Consider the following 19,869-nt stretch of genomic DNA (forward strand, 5'->3'; position numbering starts at 1 on the left):
CAAGTACTTTTCTCCCCAGCTACTATAATCTATCTCCAGGTGAGTGATTACCTGTCCTGCAGTCCCCCCACCTCTCTTCAGCATCTGACTCCTAGACCCCTGAGAGAGGCTCAGTCCCCACATTTTCTTCTTCCTGCTATCAGGCCCGGCAACCACCAGAGAAGGTCCCAGAGTTTCCTGCGGATGGAGTTACCCCAGATCTTGGCCATACTCAGAGCACGCGTGTGGCTGACATCCTCATGTTGGGCAGAGGCTACAGGCAGAGCTGTTCAGTGGCTCGTGGATTAGAGGAGTCCCGGATGCTCTGGAAAGACTTCCCCAACAAGGAACCAGAGCAGCAGTAGAGGGGACCAGACTGCAGAAAGAGGGCTCTGACCCACGGCTGCAGGGAAAACAGAGGCAGAGAGATTCAGGGACAAAGTGAGGAAGAATTTGGGGAGAAAGGTAGACAGAGATGAAGAGATAAGGAGAGTCACAGTTCCCTTCCCAGAGGTCATTAAGTTTATGCCCCAGCCTCCTGTTGACACAACTGAGGCACTGCAGGGTGGGATGAAGTGGGGTAGAGATCTGAGTGAAATCTGGTGATGCTGATCTTTGCTCCTCTGCCCAGACTCTGGTGAGAGAGGCACTGGTGGAGAGGAGTTGGGGATGGGGAGGGGGAATCCTAAACTTTCTCAGTGCCTGAAATGACATTATCAGAACTCAAGCCGGGTTGGAAGCTGGAGACTTGGCTGGTCTTGACTCTGCCACCGATGACTCTGTCATCTGGAGCAAGTCACTTCTGTCTCTGGGCCTCACTTGGTTATGTAACAAGGGCAGTGTTTCCTGTCCCACCTCCTTCCAGTTGATTATTGCGCAGTAAGAATAACGTGAGGCGGGGGCCAGCCTGGTGTGGTGGTTCAGAGTTGGGGTCCAGGGCCAGGCTGTCTGGCCCCATCCCTTGCCAGGTCTGTGTGTGGGGCCGCTTGCTTCACCTCTCTGTGCCTCTCTCATCCATGGAACAGGGGTGATGACAGTATCTGCGCCATCGGGTCGCAATGAGGGCTCATGTGCCCAGAACCCTGAGTGGTATTGTGTCATGAGAAGGGTGGGAGCAAAGTGGAGGCTGAGGCTCCTTCCTGCCCACTGTTCTGAAAGCCTTGAGGGAGAAGGCAGGACCCCAGGGTGAGGAGCAGCTGTGATTTCTTCCCTGGGAATAACCCTGTTCCCACCTCGAGAGGTATTGCCTCAGGCAAGCCCTGGCCCAGCAAGTGTTAGAGAAGAGAAGAGTCGAGTCATGGCCACAGAGAATCTGGGGACCATGTAGTCCCCATAAGCATATTATGCTTATGATACAGATAGGGAAACTGAGGTTCAGAGAGGAAAAATTGGTCACAGAGTTGGGGCAGAGCCTGGGTTAAAGCCCAGGTCTCCAGCACCCATGACCTGACCTTGACCTTGGGGGGCGGTCTGAGGGAGTTCTGAGCACAGTTATAGACAGAGGGCTCCCCAGCGGAAGCAGGAGAAGGCCTGGGGAGGCCTTTGTGGCCCTTCCCACTGTCACCTCAGGGCAGCCTGGAGCTCCCTGGAGTCTGATCAGTGACCTCCTGTGAAGGAGGGGCCGGCCCCAGGCCCGGGTGGAGGGGAGCAGATGTGTTAGCTCGCCCCCTACCACCCACATACACACCCTGTGGGAAAGGTTAGCAACCCCCACAGGTGTCTGCTTAAGAAAGTCTAATTTTTTTTTTAATTAAAAGAGGGTTGTTTTTCATTTAAGGGGGATGTTCACCCAGGAGAGGGTCCCAGACCCAGAGCAGTCAGCTCATCTCTGAACAGAGTCCTGCCGATGCCTGCAGCCCTTACCTGAGTTATCCAGACGGCAGCGCTGAGACTTGCACTGCTTGTCTGCAGGAAGGAAACAGCAAAGAATCAAAGGCTCCATAGACCTCAGGACACAAAGGGACCCCAGAGAACCTTCCTGACTAGCTCTCAGAGAAACTGGTGCCTTTTCCCCTCATTCTGCTTCCTTACAGTGGGACCACCCTTGCCTGGGTTTGACTAGACTCACGAGCAGCAGGGCCAGGAAGGCCCCAGCCCTCAAAGCCAGGGTGATCTGGGCTCTCCTTCTCCTCCCTTGGCCTGTAACTTTGCCTCCAGGCCGCACCACCGCTCGTCTCCCCTGTCTTGTCCCAGACAAGGAGGAGCTAGTTTATGTTCTTTGCCAGTCTTTGTCACCTTCCATCGACATGTGTGCTCATGATGCTGTCCAGGGTGGGATCTGAAGCCACAATGGACCTACTCCCACTTGAGAAGTGGTTGGTGGATCCAGCCAACAGCCTGCCTGGCATTCCTCAGCCAGGACCAGCAGCCCACAGCCCCTTCTGACTAAGGACCTGGGCCCATCCTCATGATTACTCCTCTGCCTGGTCCTGGGATGGTGGAGAGGAAAATACCCGAGAACCCAAACTGCCAGAACCCAAACTGGAACTTAGGGGGATGGCACCCAAATGCTGTCTCACCACCTCACTGTCACCTTGACCCAGTACACGCACAGCCCAGGGTTTCTGCTCAGTCAAAAAAACACAGTCCTCACAGAAAACATGGTGGGGGCCCACACCCATTTCTGGCAACAGCTTCCATCTGGGAGAGAAGCCTGATCAAGTCTGTTTGGCCCTCACGTGGCCAAAAACCCCTGTGCTGGTCAGAAAACCCTCTTCCGTCTCCCAGCAGGCAAGTGACCAGCTCTGGCTTAGACTGTGGGTGTGGCCCCTGAAAATGGGACGGGGAAGCCCACCTTGTGCACAGCTGCTGGCTGGCACGTGCCCTGCTCACCTTTGATGTACTCGCAGTTGTATGTGCTGCGCTTGCCCACAGCCCGGAGGAAGATGCGGGAGGGGCCCTGGGCTGGCCTGCTGGCGTTGATCACCTGGAAGGTCTCAAAGGGAGGGATCAGCACTTCCTCCTCCCCAGGGAAGAAGGAGTAGCCCTTGATTGGGGCCCCAAGGCAGGTCCAGATGCCAAAGAAGGTGTCTTCCCCGAAGTGCTGGGCCGCAGCATTCTGCAAGGACGCGGAGGCAAAGCCCCCCAGCCTGACTGTGGCCCCAGGCCCCGCCGGCCGGAAGCGCAGGCCCTGCACCCCTCGGAACACCTGGTGGCACTGGGGTGGACGCTGGCCGCTGCTCAGCAGCTGCAGGGCTTCGGTCAGCAGGAAGTGGAGTGTCTTGAAGGAGAAGTGCTGGAGGTAGTGGGCCCGGGAGCGACCCGCCTCACGCACAGCTGCGTTGAATTCTTTGTGCAAGGGGCTGTTGGCCGTGTAAGCCAGGAGGGCCACCCCGTGCTCTTCTCGGAAGCCCACGGGGGCGCGCACACGGGTAGGGCTGACGCCCCACTCGGGCCCCCAGGCCTGGCGCTCCCGCCACTGGCTGCTTGCCTGCGCCCAGCCATCAGCGTACACTTTGTTGGCCTGGAACTCTGTGTGGTTGAGTTCCGGGAGAGCAGCCGCCATGGCTGCGGCACAGCCAGCATACTGGTCATCAAAGGAGGCCAGGGCCATGTCTAGGGGCATTTCTCGAGAGAGGAGGTCTCGTCGTATGACGGGGTGGCTCTGGGCCTGCGAGAGGGGGAGCAGCAAGGATTGAGAGGGTAGGCCCCAGGAGAACAGGAGCCCTGCTATCCAGCTCCCCTCCTCCACTGAGCTGAGAGAGATGAAGGGCCCCAAACACACTTGGAGGGGAAGTGAAGTGAAAGTCGCTCAGTCGTGTCCACCTCTTTGCAACCCCGTGGAGTGTACTGTCCAAGGACTTCTCCAGGCCAGAATACTCCAGGGGGTAGCCTTTGCCTTCTCCAGGCGATCTTTCGAACCCAGGTCTCCCACATTGTAGGCAGATTGTTTACCAGCTGAGCCACAAGGGAAGCCTGGAGGGAAAGGGGATTGGGAACTACCAGCAATAGATGCCCTGAGACTGGGCTCCAGGGCTGTCCCCTCACTGAGCCATCCCCAAGGAAGCATGCAGCAGGGTTCAGAAGGCAGCAGCTGGGGGATGGGGACAGCAGGGGATGACCATACCTGAAGTGCTTCCATGAGGCCCATGGACACAAGCAGCAGAGACATCATGGCAGGGCTCTGCATGTTGGAGATGACCCTGCTCAAGTCACTCTCTGGGCCTCAGTTTCCTCACCTGGAAAAAGAGAATCTGCACAGTTCAGTAAGGAGGAATTGGAACTTCCTGGTGGTCTAGTGGCTAAGACTCCACTCTCCCAATGTAGGGGGCCCTGGCTTGATCCCTGGTCAGGGAACTAGATCCTACCTGCTGCAACTGAGAGTTCACGTGCTGCAACTAGAAAGATCCCACGGGCCACAGTGAAGGTGGAGGACCCTGTGTGCCACGAGTAAGACCAGCGTGGCCTAAATGCATAAACCAACAAACAGAACAACATGGATTGATACCTGGTCTGGGTCACTTACACTGCTTGGCACAGGGTCACAGCATTGAAATGGAGGCTCAGAAGAGAGAGAGGCCCCTTCTTGCTGGAAGGAACATAGGAGACTTCCTGGAGGAGGAACATGTGACTAGGATCTTATGAGATAAAGAGGAGAATAAGGCTTAAGTCAATGGAGGTGGGAGAGAAAAGACTGGAGTCTGGAGAGGGAAAGATGGTAGGGGCAGCAGGAATGGGAACAGGAAAGGTACTGGAGGTAGGAACTCTCACGATGTAAAGAGTGAAAGACACTTTTCTAATGTGGCAGGTGCAGGGTAGGAATGTTGGAAAGCTTGGGGTCAGTCCTGAAGGAGCTTGACTCCCACAGTGAGAGGTCCGGGCTTCCCCTCATGGGGACCTGAGGCTGGAACAGGGCAGATCCAGGAGTGGTCAGCTGGTGAGGCCACAGCAGAACCTCAGGGACAGGCTCAGAGCAGGGCTCCAGGAAGGTGTTCCAGCTTTGGGTCAAGATTGGAACAGTTTCCAAGTTGGTGGTGCTTCTTTATTTCTGTTCATTACCAAGTAACGCATGCTCATTGTATATGAATGAATCGCAACGCCCAAGGCCCCCATTTCTTCTTCTCCCTCCACGTCCCCTTTGCACTATTACCCAGGCCTGCTGTTTTCCTGGTACTGGGACCCTTCACGACCTTTTTTTTGATGTACATACAAATAATATAATATTTAAGTATTATACACACATAGTTTTCTGAGTGCAGCCTAGTTTTGGTTTTCTTACTGTCACTTTTTCAAAAAGAAAAAGGAAACATGCTTACACATGCAGGTTCTACCACATTTTCAAAGGAAACAATGTACCATAAATTTCCTTCCATGTCATATATCATATCTACCTTGTTTGTTTTAATGGCAGCATGGGATTTCATAGTAGAGTTACTCCATAATTTATTTAACCATTTCTTTATTGACGGTCACTTAGTGTTTTTTCCTCAGTCTTTGATATTACACATGATATTGCAGTGAACAGGTGTGTATATAAATCCTTATCTACTTGTCTGCATGTTTTGAAAGGAAAGATAGCAAGGTGATATTTAAAGGATCTGAATAGTGTTCCTTTAGATAGCCACTGCCAAGTTGCCATCCCAAATGTCCCTCTTCACCTCCCACCAACAGTGGACAAAAGTGCCCTTTTCTCCAAGTCTTTGCCAACACTGGCCAATATGAATCTCTTAATTTCCATTTAATTGGTGGGTGCAAATGGTATCTATCTAATTTACCTCTTGGCTCACTAACAGGATGAATCACAAGCCGTGAGGTATGGAAAAATAAATAAATAAAAAATGTTATGATTCATTGTGCTAGTGAGCCGAGAGGTAAATTCCCCAACTTGGGATGGAACCCCGGGCCCTCAGCAGTGAAACTGCAGTGTCCTAACACTGGACTGCCAGGGAACCCCCATAGCTTTCTTTTTTAATATTATTAAGTTTTAAGTTTCAAAAAGGTAGTACATTTTCATTTTTCATAGTTTATAGTCCACAAGGCATGCAGTGAAATGTCCTTCTCTCTGATTCCTCAACCCCATCCCCTCTCCCCAGAGGCACTAGTGTTCCCATTTCCCATCATCCTGGCAGAGATACTCCAGGCGCATATCAGCAGATGCTTAGGTATTTCTGTTTTCCCTCTTTTATCCAAACCATAATATAGTGAGTAGTTTTTTTATCTTTGGAGAGCTGATGAAAACGGAAAGTTCTCAGAAGATAGATCTGTGTGCCTTCACACAGACCTTACACAACTCTCAGGGTGGATGCACACCCTCCCTAGTCTTGCTTAGGTGAACCATCCCTGCTCCCTGATCCCCTCCTGGTGGGGCCTAAGATTTGATAGATCAATGACCCTAGGACATGGGAATGTTCTGTGGCTATAATTTTATGTTTCCCAATCTAAGATCATATCACTGCCAATTCACAGTTTAAATTGAGGTGTGAGCCTCTCTGGACAAGGGAGTTAACAGCACGTTTTCATCAAATTGAACATGTTCCAAACTGAACTCCTTATCTTCCCTCCCTCAAAACCTGCTTACTCATTCATTCAACAAAATTCTTTTCAAAACAGTAATAACTTAATTGATTAGTCTCTGTTTGGCTATGCTGGGTCTCCATTGCTGCACAGGCTCTTCTCTCCTCGCGGCGAGCGGGGATGCTCCCGAGTTACGGGATGCAGGCTTCTCACTGCAGTGTCTTTCCTGTGGAGCACGGGCTCTAGGGCACCAGGGCTTCAGTAGTGGCCGTACCCAGCCTCCAGAGCGCAGGGTCAGTACTTGTGCTGCATGGGCTTAGTTGCCTTGTGCACCATATGATCAGGGATCCAGGATCTTCCCAGATCAGGGATCAAACCTATGTCTTCTGCATTGGCAGGTGGATCCTATACCACTGAGCCACCAAGGAAGCCTCTCAACAGAAAATTCTTGAGCATCCTGTAATGCGCCAGGAGCTGAGAATAAAACTGTGATCACAAAACAAAAACAAAACCCATATCCCTGCTTCTGGAAACTCTTTTGAGGTGGAGATGCAGCTGGAGTGAGGAATTTCAAGTAGCGTGTGATGTATGTTACAAGAAGCCAAAGAGCCTGATGAAGACACATTTGCAGCAGGAGTGGGTTTAAATGCTGGGCTGTCTAGAGGAGACACGGAGAAGATAGAATTGAAAATGGCATCACATGGGGACTAGAGCCTGAGATACGGCTCCCTAGTTCCAGGATAGAATGTGAATGGGCAGAGTATATAGCAGCAAAAAGCTGCTTGAACTCTTGTGTTCTTTTGGAATCCACCAAAGGAACCTGAACTTCTATAATAGATCCTCTTCTTATGGAAATTCCAGTCCATGGGTTCACTAGGGGCTTTCCTAACTCTGTACTCTCATGAGGGGAACATTAGACCCCCAAACTGGTACTCTAATGCCCTGGTCGTTGTGATTGGTTCACATTTGGACACACAACCTAAGTGAGACACTCAGAGTCCTTCCTGGGATTTGATATTCTTAATAATAGGTGGATTTAATATAAAAGAGTATGCCTGCCACTGCTGATTCATAGTATTGCCTCAGCTCATCTTCAGGTTGAAACACATGTTGCTAAGTCACTTCAGTCGTGTCCCACTCTGTGCGACCCCACAGACGGCAGCCCACCAGGCTCCCCCGTCCCTGGGATTCTCCAGGCAAGAACACTGGAGTGGGTTGCCATTTCCTTCTCCAATGCATGAAAGTGGAAAGTGAAAGTGAAGTCGCTCTGCTGTGTCCGACTCCTAGCGACCCCATGGACTGCAGCCTACCAGGCTCCTCCGTCCATGGGCTTTGCCAGGCAAGAGTACTGGAGTGGGTGTCATCACCTTCTCCCTGAAACACATGAGCAATGAACAATTCTCAAGCGTCTGGCAGCTCCCCACCCCTAGCGCTCCATATATTCCTGTGTCCAAGCCTTTCTGCACCACCCTGGGAGCTTGCTCAGGGCAGCCCCAAAGTGCAGGAGATGTCATGTTCCCAGAAACAACTCTCGCCCAGTGAGGGTGGAAGGTCAGATTCCCTAGCCCACAGAGGGTCCCCAGGGAGACACAGCTGACCACAGTGGCCACACACTGTTCGCAAGGGCGCTCGTCTCTCTTCTCTGTCTCACTTTGCCACTCCTGTATTTGTAGTTCCTGAGACCACCTTACAAATAAGATCACTACACCCAAGTCCTTGCCTCTAGGTCTGCTTTGCAGGGAACCCAAACCAGAGAGAAGGCCTTCTTTTGGGGTCAGAGACCATCAGAACATAGCCCAGAACTGTTCCTCCAGCCTGGGCCCCAGAGGAGCAGATGCGGGCCCAGCCCACAACAAGGAGGCAGCCAGCTGAGGCAGGCTGGCAGCCTGAGGCAGAGCTGCCCATCCAAGCTCACTTTAGCCCATCTACAGTCAACCTGAAGGCCCAGGAGCATGAGAATAAATGGTTACATGCCACTGAGATTTTGTGGCCCACAGCAAAATGTTCACGCAGCGAAAACAGGAAGACAACTGCATCTCTCACTGCCTCTCCATTGCCCTGTCTCTGTCCTTCAGAAACACAGAAATCAAAGATTTCAGAGGCTTAGAATAGGGAAAGAGAATTGTGAAGTCAGACTGAGGACACTGAATCATGTGGCCTAAGGTATCGGTAGTGAGAGTGGACCCTACCTCACTATGTAGAATTTACTGGACATGGTATCTGATGAGATTTAGGAGATGAGATGGGGGAAATCAAGGCTCACACTCAGGTTCCCATGCTCTCAGCTGGAAATAGAGAGGAAAGCAGACTACACTTTGAAATCTCATCTTGCTCATCTCAACACATAGATGATCAATTAAAAATGTACTGAATAAGTGATCACAGAGTTCAGTTTGTCCTGTGTGAACATAGGACAGTTCAGTTCGTCTGCAGGGACCAATGTCTGAGAGGGAGCAGAATGGACATCAAGAGGCGTTTGAGGATCACAGGTGTACTGAAGTCAGGAGAGATGAGGCCCCTGGGGAAAGAAGAAGGGAGCGCTGCGGAGCAAAGAGAGTGGCTTCAAGCCAAAGCACAGGCAGAGTGAGGCACTTCCTTGGGTTCCCAGAGACTCTTCACGTCTGGCCTTTGGATACCGAGAAGTACCCTGGGATTCTCGTGATGAATTTCTCTCCAGGCTTCATCCAGCCCAAGGTAGTTCCTCTGAATTTTCCATCAGGAAAGAGTCATGTAATCTGCCATCCTTGATACTCATCCAGTCACCCAAGATGGTAAACTGGCTTTCCATTCACTCATTGAACACTGAATTGGTCACCCAGGAGTGCTGTGCACAGAATGAGTTCACCTTCCATGGTCCTTCCCTTTCCCCATCACCACCCTGCCCCCCCACCAAGGCTCCGGTCAGCCCCTGGATCCTCCCTGATGTCCCTGCCTCCACTGTTGCCCCTGCAATTCCACGCTCCCCTGGAGCAGGGAGCACAATGAGTCTGGAGCACAGCTGATGATGTTCCTCACCTGCTTCAGAACCCTCTGTGCCAAACCTTACTGGGAGAAACATCTCAAAATACAGACATGAAAATTATGAGGGAAGGGATGAGAACACTACAAGAAAGAAAAAAAAAGGCAATATAACAAAACAAAACTTCCCTCCTAGGCTCAGGACAGAGTGCTGGCATCTGGAGCCCTCTGTGACCTGGCCCTCCCCATCCTCTTCAGCCTCGTGCTCTTCCACCCTTGCTTCACACGGATGGCACAGAACGGAGTCCCAGATGAGGCGCTGCTGCTTCCCTCCACGTGCTGGGGCTGCCCTTCTCCTGCTACCCACTCTTCCAGGACTAGCTCAGGGGCCACCTCCTCCAGGAAGCCCTCCGACTCCTCTGGCCTCCTGAATCACCCTGCGCTTTCCTCTGTCACTGTGCTAATCATACTGTGCTGCCTTCTGAGTCTGCCTCCCCTCCTGGCCTGTGAGTTCCCTGAGGGCAGGACCAGGTATGACCCACTCTGTGTCCCCAGGGCTCAGCCCAAGGCCAGGCACACATGAGGCCTCCTGGCATGTTTGCTGAAAGTCTGAGAGGCTTTCTGGGTGTCACTAACAATGGAGACCCCTGCAGAGCAGGTGGATTGATGGCCTAGTGACCAGTTCTGGGGCAGTGGTGTGGGGGCCAGAGTGGCAGGGAGGGCCTGGGAGTTCAGGAAGTGGAGGCACTGGCAACCCCTTTTCCTCTCCCAGCTGCTGCCCTTCTGTCCTTCCTTCATCCTGCTCAGGGCACCTCTCCTGTCGGTTTCCCTTCATCCAGGCCAGTGATGCACATCCCCTACTGGGGGTGTTTTCTAGTTTACTTTAGCCTTGTTTTGTGTGAACTCCCTAGAAGTTTCAAACTGGGTTTTGGGCCAAAAGCATTAAAGCTGTGACCTAAACCTGTGCTCAGTTGCTCAGTCCTGTCCAACTCTTTGCAACCTCATAGACTATAGCCTGTCAGGCTTCTCTGTCCATGAAGTTTCCCAGGCAAGAATACTGGAGCAGGTTGCCATTTCCTACTCCGGGGGGTGTTCCCAATCCAGGGATCTAACCCACGACCCTGGGTCTCCTGCATTGGCAGAGGGAGTTTCACCACCAGCACCATCTGGGAAGCCCTACAGGGACTGGGACTCCAAATCCCTCCCTAGAAGTCCCCAAGTTTCCCAGTGGCCTCAGCCTCCCTTAGTATCTCAGACCTCTTTGTCAAATATGCAGTGGTCTGTATGTTGGTGTCTGCCCAAAATTCATCGGCTGGAACCCTACTGCCTGATGTGATGGTATTAGAAGGTGGGGCCTTTGGGAGATCATTAGTTCATAATTCATGAGCCCTCATGACTTGGGATTGCTGTTCCTATAAAAGACACCCCACAGAGCTCCCTAGCTTTTCCAACTTGAGAGGGCCCAGTGGGGAAGTGCTGGCTATGACCAGGAATAGAGCCATCATCTGACCAGGCTAGCACCCTGATCTCAGACTTTCAGCCTCCAGGATTCTTTTATGTATATATTTGTTGTTGATAAGATACCCAGTCTGTGGTATTTTTGTTATAGCAGTCTGAACAGACAAAGATAAAAGGTTTCTTGAACCTTTTCTTAATGATTGCTATAACTCTACCAATAACACCCCAAAGTTTGCATTTCGGAAACAGCTTTCTGTGCCCAGTGCCCAGGAGGAGGGCCGTATGCCCCTTACCTAGACTTTCTCCGGGGCCTGGAAGCTGGTGTTGGTCTCCAGTGACAGCCTCCAGGGGAGGGGGAGGGCAGGTTTCTCTTTTATACCACCCCTTGTACCTTTCCCACACAGCTGCTCAGAAATGTGACACTCTCCCATCTATTTCTGGGTATCTCTTCTAGGCTCAGGAATACTAGCCTCTGCCCAGGGTGCTCTGGGCCTGAGCTCTTCCCATGAAAAAAAGCGAATCCCTGAACCTAGAGAGAAATCAAAGATCCAGGCTGGAACAACTGTCTCCTAATTGGGTTTGCTCCTGCATTCAGCATCCTGGGCCTCAGGGAGTATCTCTGTATTGATCCTCTCAGGTGATGGAGACTCACTTGAGGAATAAGGAGAGATTTCTGGGTAGAGAGTCTGAGTCCCAGCTGCATTGCTCTTGGTCATGTGATCTTGGAGGACTTCCCACTTCACTCTAGACCACTGTTCAATTACTAGATTTGAATCCATCTCTTGGAGTCTTTCTTGGGGTGCCAGGTCTCAGGATAAGTGAAGCAATTCCCCAAAGCCGGAGAATGGAGAGAGGAGAAAACACTGATATCAGCAGATCTGGTCCTGTGTTGCGTCCCTGCAGACCTATTTGTCCAGACTGTATAGTATAGTATCTTCTGCTCCGGCAACTGTCAGTGCTCAGGACCCTCTAGGGGGAGAGGCAGGCAGGATAAATAGATGAGTTGCTGTTTCACAACAATGGAGACGAGCAGAGTGACTCCTGATTTTCTGATCTTGGAGTGCTTTGGGGAAGCCAGTCTAAATTAGAAGGGGATGAAAGAACGTGTCTGGATTTGTTGTGTTTGCCTGAGGAGCAGTCCGGTTTTGGGACTACCTCTCTTCTTCATTTGGTCGTGCTTCATGGTTTGTGGGATTTCAGTTCCCTGACCAAGGACTGAACCTGGGCCACAGCAGTGAAAGCCTGAAACCCTGACCACCATGGCACCAGGGAACTCCCTGGGCTATGCCTCTTTTCACCTCCCTCCCCACCCTCCCCTAAGCCTGGACACAGCTTATCTTCCTTTTTGATCTACAGGAAGAATTTCTGGAGGAAATGGGATTCTAGGTGAAATTTTTTTATTTGTCTAGCAACCTAAGGGGTTGGGGGAACAAAGATAGGACTAAATTAATGAGCCAGAGCAGGACAAGTCCCCGGGGTGAGTTTAACTTTCTGCACCCTTCTCAGACACAGCAGGTGGCACGCACATCTCTGAAATCCTGGATTCTGGACCCTCAGGTCCTTGGCCACTGTGAAAGAGGAACACTGACCCCCAGAAACTCATACTGCCAGAAAGCTCTTCCCAGAGCTGCTGACTGATTCCTCACTGGTCCCTTCTGCCTTTACCTCCCAGGGGGTATCCAAAACACAGAGCTAGGGTATTTATAGGCAAGCCCAGGGAGGTGAGGGTAAAGGCTAGTGTTTATAAACATAGGTCCCCTGAGTCTGAGAGTTAGGGGACTGAGGGTCTGGGGAGGGGCGAGGCTAGCCCTGAGGATGTGAGAGAGAGCTCTGCATCTGGGTAAGGCTTACTGAAGGGAAGGGGCTTAAAGAGAAAGGAGAAGGGTGGGGGCCCCTCAAATGCTGGAGTACAAGTGACCCAAGGAGTTGGCCATATGCAAATTGTATGCAAATCAAGGGGCACACAAGAGGTGAACTCTCAGCAGGTATAACTCTCTTGGTCCCCTCAGACTTCTGGTGTGGAGGCTGGGCCGTGGCAGTCACAGATTGCCCGAGGGAAAGACGTTTTTCACAGTTCTCTTGCTGCAGCCTTGGTCTTGCTAGGAGACAAGGAAGGTCCTGGAGAAAGGCCTCGCAGTCCAAGGGAAGGGGAGTTATAGCTCTCGGCCCTGTTCCAACAGGATGTCTGTTGTTAGGGAAGGGAGGTGTCAGGTCACTGCCTGGGTAGGGGGGCTATAGTTAGCCGTGGACTTGGCAGGTCTGCGGGACACACGGGACAGGAGACACTGCACTCCTGAGCAGACACCCAGGGCTGCCGCCCAGAACTTTCAGTGCTCCTTCCTGTTCTTGGCCTGCTACCAAATCCAAGGTCGCTCTGCTAGCCACCCAACAGCTCAATAAATAAATTGAGAAAGGAAGTGCTGAGACAAGGAATACGACTTTATGTGGAAAGGCAGCTGACCAAGAAAATGGCAGACTAATGTCTCAACTATCTTATAGGGGTCTGTATTGCCAGGAGTTTGTTTTAGGGCAGAGAAAGAGAGGTGAGGAATGAAGTAAAAAGGCAAAACAGAGAGGGAGAGGCTGGGCAGAAGTAAAGTAAAAAGGGTCCTGAGCTTTACAAAACATCTCGGAGGAAATGCCCAGCCTATGGAAAGGATATGTCAATCTCTTCTTATTTTGCAGCCATTCGCTGGCATGGGGGTTAGATTATTTTCCTGTGAGCTGAACAGAGGTACTTTAGTTTAATAGTCAGGGTGAGGAGCAGGGTTCTCTGAGGCAGGATTTCATGTATAATTATAGAAACTGAAGCAACAAAAAGCAAGTCAAAGAAACAGTTCCATCCTAGAGTTAGAGCTGACTCCTCTTTCTAACAGGCCTGGGCCGCCTCCAGTTGGGTCTCTGACTCCAGGCCCCTCCTGACTCTAAGTAGAGCCAAATCACCTCCCCTCCTCAAGCCCCACCCCTGCCTTTATCATTCCTGTGCAGATGGCTCTAAGCACTCTAGGAACCAGGGGGCAGGCACAGAGACTAAGGTTGTGCTGGGGTGGAGGTGGGGGATGTTATAATCTAAACCGCACCCACTCACTTAGACACACCCTTTGACCTGCCCATGCCCTGCCTGGCCAAGTCCCGCCAGGGACCCCTCACACCAGGGAAGAAAGGCTCCAAGTTTCTGTCACCATCCCAGCAAAACTGAGAATCCACCATTGCTGGTCCCACCCTCAGCTGAATCTCACTCTCCAAGTGTCTGAGGATAATGCTGGCTGCTCTGCTGATCACCCTTAGCTGCCTCAGCCTCCACAGCCTGGGCAGCCATGGGCAGGTAACTGGGGAGAGCCTTCTGCTGCAGCAAAGGGAACACTTGTGGTGGGGCGGGTGGGGGGGTGGGGCGCGGAAACCCAGGGCCTGACTCCTCAAAGCTCCCTCCCAGGGATGCTTCTCTAGCATGTCATCCTCTGAACCCTCTTCCTCTCAGGATCACTTCAGGGAGCCCCAAGTTCCCACTCCATCTCCCAGAACCCCACCTCCACCCACTGGTCCTCCTGTGACCCTCCTGCCTTCATACCCTCCTCCCTCGGGACAGCCTCCAGCTTTCTCCTCTCACTTCCGATCTCCCGGGCCCAGCCTGCATACACTCCTTAGGGTTACCTGTGTACCACCCTCCTGCAGCCCCTCCCAGACCAGGGCTTGACCTCCTCTCCACTCCCACCAAAGGGTGGAGGATGCAAGCTTCTAGAGCAGGAGAGGACTGAGTCTCAGCGCTGACAGGGCCCTGGTGTGGTGTCTACACGCTTGTGTGGGAGAGGGAAAGAGTCAGGCTGGGCATGGGGTCAGGTCATTGGAGATTGAGTGCATATTTGTATGTCATCTGCACAGTGAGTCTCAGAGCCAGAAAAGTGCTTGGAGGTCATCCAGCCCCACGTCCCACCACGTGCAGGAACCTCTCTAATGATAGATGACTCCTCTTAGTTAGTACACAGTGAGGATCTATATACAGTCCTAACAATAACCCTGTGGAGTCAGGAAGTATCCTCAGTGTATAGGGGGAGAACCTGAAGCCCAGAAAAGTTAAGAGGCTTGCCCAAGATCTCACAGTCAGTAGCTGGAGAATTCAGGACTGAACCCGTATCTGTCTGACTTCAGTGCCTATTACTTAAGTTTTTGAGCTCTTGACAAATTTCACACTCTAGATATTTGAGCATAGAAATGAAATTCTGTGTTTCTGAACTGATCTGCCCACAGGACCTCTGTTCAGTACCCTGAATTTACATGCTTTCCTGTGTGGCTCCTCTCTTTCTTTTCTCCATATGCCCAGGGTATTACTTCCAAGGACCTGGATCTGGCTCCAGACACTTTTGATGATTCCTATGTGGGCTGCTCGGAAGAGATGGAGGACGTGGCATTCCATCTGCTACAGAGGGAGATGGTCCACCATACCTGGCTGCGGGTTGCCTGGGAGACAGCTGAGAAGTACTGGGAGCAAAAAAGTCCAGGGCTCAGCCTGCCTCCAGGCTTCAAAACCGAGCATGGAATCGCCATTGTGCTCTATACCAACTCATCCAACACTTTGTACCGGGAGCTGAACCAGGCTGTGCGGACAGGCGGTGGCTCCCGGGAGTCCTACATGAACCAGTTCCACTTCAAGGCCCTGCATTTCTACCTGACCCGGGCCCTGCAGCTGCTGAGGGGAGGTGGGGGCTGCAGCAGGGAACCTGGGCAGATGGTGTTCCGAGGCGTGCGCACAATTCGCTTTGAACCCAAGAGGCTGTGGGACTCTATCCGCTTTGGCCAGTTTGCCTCCAGCTCCCTGAATGAGGCAGTGGCCCGCAGTTTTGGTAATACCACCTTCTTCTCCCTAAGGACTTGCTTTGGGGCCCTGATCCAGGACCTATCTGTCTTTCCTGAGGAGCGTGAGGTGCTGATCCCCCCACATGAAGTCTTCGTGGTTACTGATTTCTTCAAGAATGAAACCCACAGCCTGGTGACTCTCTCCAGCACCAATCACATCTGCAGCCACTTTAACTGCGCCTATCTGGGTGGTGAGCCATGCATGAGGGAAGCAAGACTGGCAGGAGATCCCTGGTTGATTTAAATGTCCAGGGCCTTTCAAGAGACCCATGTGATTGATTAATGGGGAAGTTGAAGGCCAGAAGTTAGTTGAAGTTATTTTCTTTGTGATTCAGGTTCAGCCACTCAGACAAGGCCCTATAGGTGTTTACTGCATGTGTGAATATTCTCAGATGATCTTCCAAGTGTCCTCAAAATTTTCTTCTGCTATACAGTCTAACAGACCAAAATGCCTGGTTAAGGAGGATGCTAAGCAGAGGAAAGTGGCAGGAGTGCGGCTTCAGATCTCAGGAGGCTCTGGGTGTAGTGGGGCTGACAGGACACACGGATGCTATTCCCCAGTGCTGAGGAAGGGGCCAAGTGATTGGGGCCAGGGTGAGGCAGGGATGGAAAGGCAAATGGGGAAGATTTCTTGGAAGAAGGAGGAGGAATGGAAGTCAGAAGTATATTTGGGAGAAGGGAAAGCTGGATTGAGATGGGGGGTGGCTTTGCCAGGGCTTGGTGGGAAGGGAAGTTTGGGGTGTGAGGGTTTGTCTACATGGAGGCCTCACTGTGCTGTCTGTTGCAGGGAGGAAGAGGCCGAGATGTGAGTCTGTGCCAAGTGAGTCACCCTCCTGCCCATCTCTCCCTTGCTTTGACTCCCCTGGCCCTGCTGACCATTCACTGCCTTTTCTTCTCTCTCTAGCAGGAGGACAAGCAGACTCACTCTCCAAGAGGAACTTCTCTCTGCTCTCCTGGCAGACCCTGCTCTTGGCCTCTTGGGGATTCTGGCTCTTAGAAACAAGGATCTGAAAGTTTAAGACCTGCCACTTAGGAGTCCTGGGACCATGTGACCTCCATATGAAGAAGGGAGGCTTTGAAGAGCCTGGAAAAGCAAGAAGGTGGTTTCAGACCCAGACCTAGCAGCCATGTCTCCAACCAGGATGTCGGGGGATGCTGCACTGCGATGACATCAAATTTCATGTTTGGTGTGGGGATCAGAGTGTTGGGAAGGGCCCGGAAGGCCAGGAAGTGAAGGCACTGGCAACCCCTTTTCCTCTCCCAGATGCTGCCCTTCTGTTCTTCCTGTCATCCTGCTCAGGGCACTTGTCAGTTTCCCCTCATCCAGGCCTGTGATGAACATTCCATACTGGGGATGTAGCTCCAAATCCCTTCTTCAAAACCCCCAAATTACCCAATGGCCTCAAACCTTCCTAAGTATCCCAAAGTTCTCCATCCAATGTGCAAAATCTGAATGTGTCACCCTAAAATTCAAATATTGGAACCCTAATGCCTGATGTGATGGTATTAGAAGGTGAGTCAAGGGGAAATCATCGGTTCATTAGTTCATGAGCCCTAATGACTGGAATTTTGTTCTTGTAATAAAAGACCCCACAGAGCTCCCTAGCAGCTTCCAACCTGTGAGGACCCAGTGGGGAGGTGCTGGCTATGAACCAGGAAAAGGCCTTCATCTTACCAGGGTGGCACCCAGATCTCAAACTTTCAGCCTCCAGCCTCCAGAACTGTTAAAAATAAATGTTTGTTGTTGATAAGTTACCCACTTTGTTGTATTTTTGTTATAGCAGCCTGAACAGAAACTTTTCCTAATGGTTGCTATGACTCTACCACTAACAGCCCAATTTCCTGTTTCAGAAACAGCTTTTTTTGCCAAGTACCCAGGAGGAGGGTAGTGTGCCCCTTACCTAGACTTTCTCTGTGGCGAGGAAGCTGGTGTTGGTCTCCAGTGACAGTCACCGGGGCAGGAGGAGGGTAGGTTTCTTTTTTATACTGTCAAATCCCACACCCCCTGTGCCTCTCCCACACAGCTGCTCAGAAATGTGACACTCTCCCATCTATTTCTGGATATCTCCTCCAAGTTCAGGAATACTAGCCTCTGCCCAGAATGCTCTAGGCCAGAGCTCTTCCCATGAAAAAGGGAATCCCTGAATCCAGAGACAAATCAAGGATTCAAGCTGGAACAAGTGCCTTCCCACTGGGTTTGGTCCTGCATTCAGTATCCCTGGCCTCAGGGACTATCTCCTTATTGATCCTTTCAGATGAGCATGGAGACTCACCTGAGGAGCAACGAGAGATACCCAGAGTAGAGAGTCTGGATCCCAACTTCAGCGTTGACCGGCCATGTGATCCAGAGGACTTTCCACTTCTCTCCAGACCACTGTTCAATGACTAGATTTGACTCCATCTCTTGGAGTCTTTCTTGGGGTGCCAGGTCTCAGGATAAGTGAAGCAATTCCCCAAAGCCAGAGGATGGAGAGAGGAGAAAGCCTTGATACCAACAGGTCTGGCCCCGTGTTGTGTCCCGGCAGGCCTATTTGTCCAGACAGTATGGTATAGTATCTTCTGTTCCAGCAGCTTTCAGCACTCAGGACCCTCTGGGGGAGAAGCATCAGGATATGTAGGTGAGATGCAGTTTTCAAAGTAATGGAGAACAGGAGAGTGACTCCTGATTTCTAATCTTGGAGAGCTAAGGGGGGCCAGTCTCACTGGAAGGGAACAAAAAAACTTGTCTTGATCTTCTGTGGTTTTTGACAAGCAGTCTGGTTTTTTGGACTGCCTCTCTTTCTTTTTGTTTATGCTCTGTGATTTGTGGGATCTCAGCTCCCTGACCAGGCATTAAACCTGGGCCACCACAGTGAATGCCTAAACCCCTAGGCCACCAGGGAACTCCCTTGGGATGCCCCCCTTCTCATTTCCCTCTCTCAACCCTGGACAGAGCTTGTCTTCGTTTTTGGTCTACAGGACGCAGGATTCTAGGTGAAGGAAATTCTTTGTCTGGCAAACCTGAGGGGATAGGGGAACGAAGATGGGTCTGAATTAATGAACCAGACCAGGACAAGGCCATGGGGTGAATCTAACCTTCTCTGCACACCTCAGACACAGCAAGTAGCAAGTACATCTATTAAATGCTAGTTTCTGCACCCACAAGTCCTTGGCCACTCTGAAGGAGGAATCCTGCCATCCGCAGAGGCTCACACTACCAGAAAGCTCCTCCCAGAGCTGCTGGCCAATTCCTCAGCTGGCCCCTTCTCTCATTACCTCCTGGGAGGTATCCAAAACTCAGAGCTAGTGTATTTATAGGCAAGCCCAAGGAGGTGAAGGGAAAGGCTAATGTTTATAAACGTGGGGTTGCCTGAGTCTGAGAGGTCAGGGGACAGATGGTCGGGGGAGGGGCAAGGCTGGCCCCTGAGGATGTGAGAGAGAGCTCTGCATCTGAGTAAAGCTTACTGGAGGGAAGGGGTGTAAACAGAAAGGAGGCAGGTAGGGGCCATTCAGATGTTGGACAACATGTCACCCAACTGTTGGCCATATGCAAATTGTATACGAATAAATAAGTGGAATAAACTATATGAAACAACTGACTGGTTCAAAACTGAGAAAGGAATACAACAAGGCTGTATATTGTCACCCTGTTTATTTAACGTCTATGCAGAGTACATCATATGAAGTGCTGGGTTGGATGATTTACAAGCTGGAATCAAGATTACCAGGAGAAATATCAACAACCTCAGATATGCAGATGATATCATGTTAATGGCAGAAAATGAAGAGGAACTAAAGAGCCTCTTGATGAGGGTGAAAGAGGAGAGTGAAAAGGTCACCTTTAAAACTCAATATTAAAAAAAACTAATATCATGGCATCCAGTCCCATCACTTCATGGCAAATAGAAGGGGAAAAGGTGGAAGCAGCAACAGATTTTCTCTTCTTGGGTCTAAAATCACCGCAGATGATGACTGCAGGCATGAAATTAGAAGACAAGTGATTCTTGGATGGAAAGCTATGACAAACCTAGTGTGTGTGTGTGTGTGTGTGTGTGTGAGTCTCTCGGTCATGTCCAACTGTTTGTGACTCCACAGACTGTAGCTCACCAGGCTCCTCTGTGCATGGAATTCTCCAGGTAAGAATACTGAGGTAGGTTGCCATTCCTTTCTCTGGGGGATCTACCCAACCCA

The 19,869-nt window shown here is 51.3% G+C and overlaps 2 protein-coding genes across 8 annotated transcripts; one reads left to right on the forward strand and one right to left on the reverse strand.

Moving 5' to 3' along the window:
* Positions 1–4: 4 nt before the first annotated feature.
* Positions 5–17,653, reverse strand: LOC114118429 (GPI-linked NAD(P)(+)--arginine ADP-ribosyltransferase 1-like). Of its 2 annotated transcripts, XM_060399404.1 has the most exons (6): positions 17,601–17,653; positions 4,445–13,016; positions 4,046–4,157; positions 2,812–3,589; positions 1,843–1,884; positions 5–382 (listed from the first exon to the last, which is right to left on the reverse strand). In XM_060399404.1, the coding sequence occupies exons 3-6, from the start codon at positions 4,106–4,108 to the stop codon at positions 285–287; spliced, it is 981 nt and encodes a 326-aa protein (XP_060255387.1). In that variant the 5' UTR covers positions 4,109–4,157; positions 4,445–13,016; positions 17,601–17,653; the 3' UTR covers positions 5–284. The 2 variants fall into 2 exon arrangements, with proteins under 2 accessions (XP_060255387.1, XP_027835258.1); XM_027979457.2 differs by lacking the exon at positions 4,445–13,016.
* On the forward strand, positions 13,976–19,289 carry LOC101102334 (ecto-ADP-ribosyltransferase 5-like). 6 transcript variants are annotated; one of them, XR_009596526.1, is made up of 6 exons: positions 13,976–14,173; positions 15,167–15,890; positions 16,487–16,519; positions 16,604–16,799; positions 17,551–17,667; positions 17,955–19,289. XR_009596526.1 is itself a non-coding variant. In XM_042233158.2 (4 exons), the coding sequence occupies exons 1-4, from the start codon at positions 14,108–14,110 to the stop codon at positions 16,708–16,710; spliced, it is 930 nt and encodes a 309-aa protein (XP_042089092.1). In that variant the 5' UTR covers positions 13,976–14,107; the 3' UTR covers positions 16,711–17,454. The 6 variants fall into 6 exon arrangements, 4 of the variants coding, with proteins under 4 accessions (XP_042089092.1, XP_042089093.1, XP_060255386.1 ...); XR_009596527.1 differs by lacking the exon at positions 16,487–16,519; XM_042233158.2 differs by lacking the exons at positions 17,551–17,667; positions 17,955–19,289 and having other exon boundaries at positions 16,604–17,454.
* The last annotated feature ends 580 nt before the right edge of the window (positions 19,290–19,869 follow it).

This window comes from Ovis aries, chromosome 15 (assembly GCF_016772045.2).
Source record: "Ovis aries strain OAR_USU_Benz2616 breed Rambouillet chromosome 15, ARS-UI_Ramb_v3.0, whole genome shotgun sequence".
In the NCBI taxonomy this organism is placed as follows: domain Eukaryota; kingdom Metazoa; phylum Chordata; class Mammalia; order Artiodactyla; family Bovidae; genus Ovis; species Ovis aries.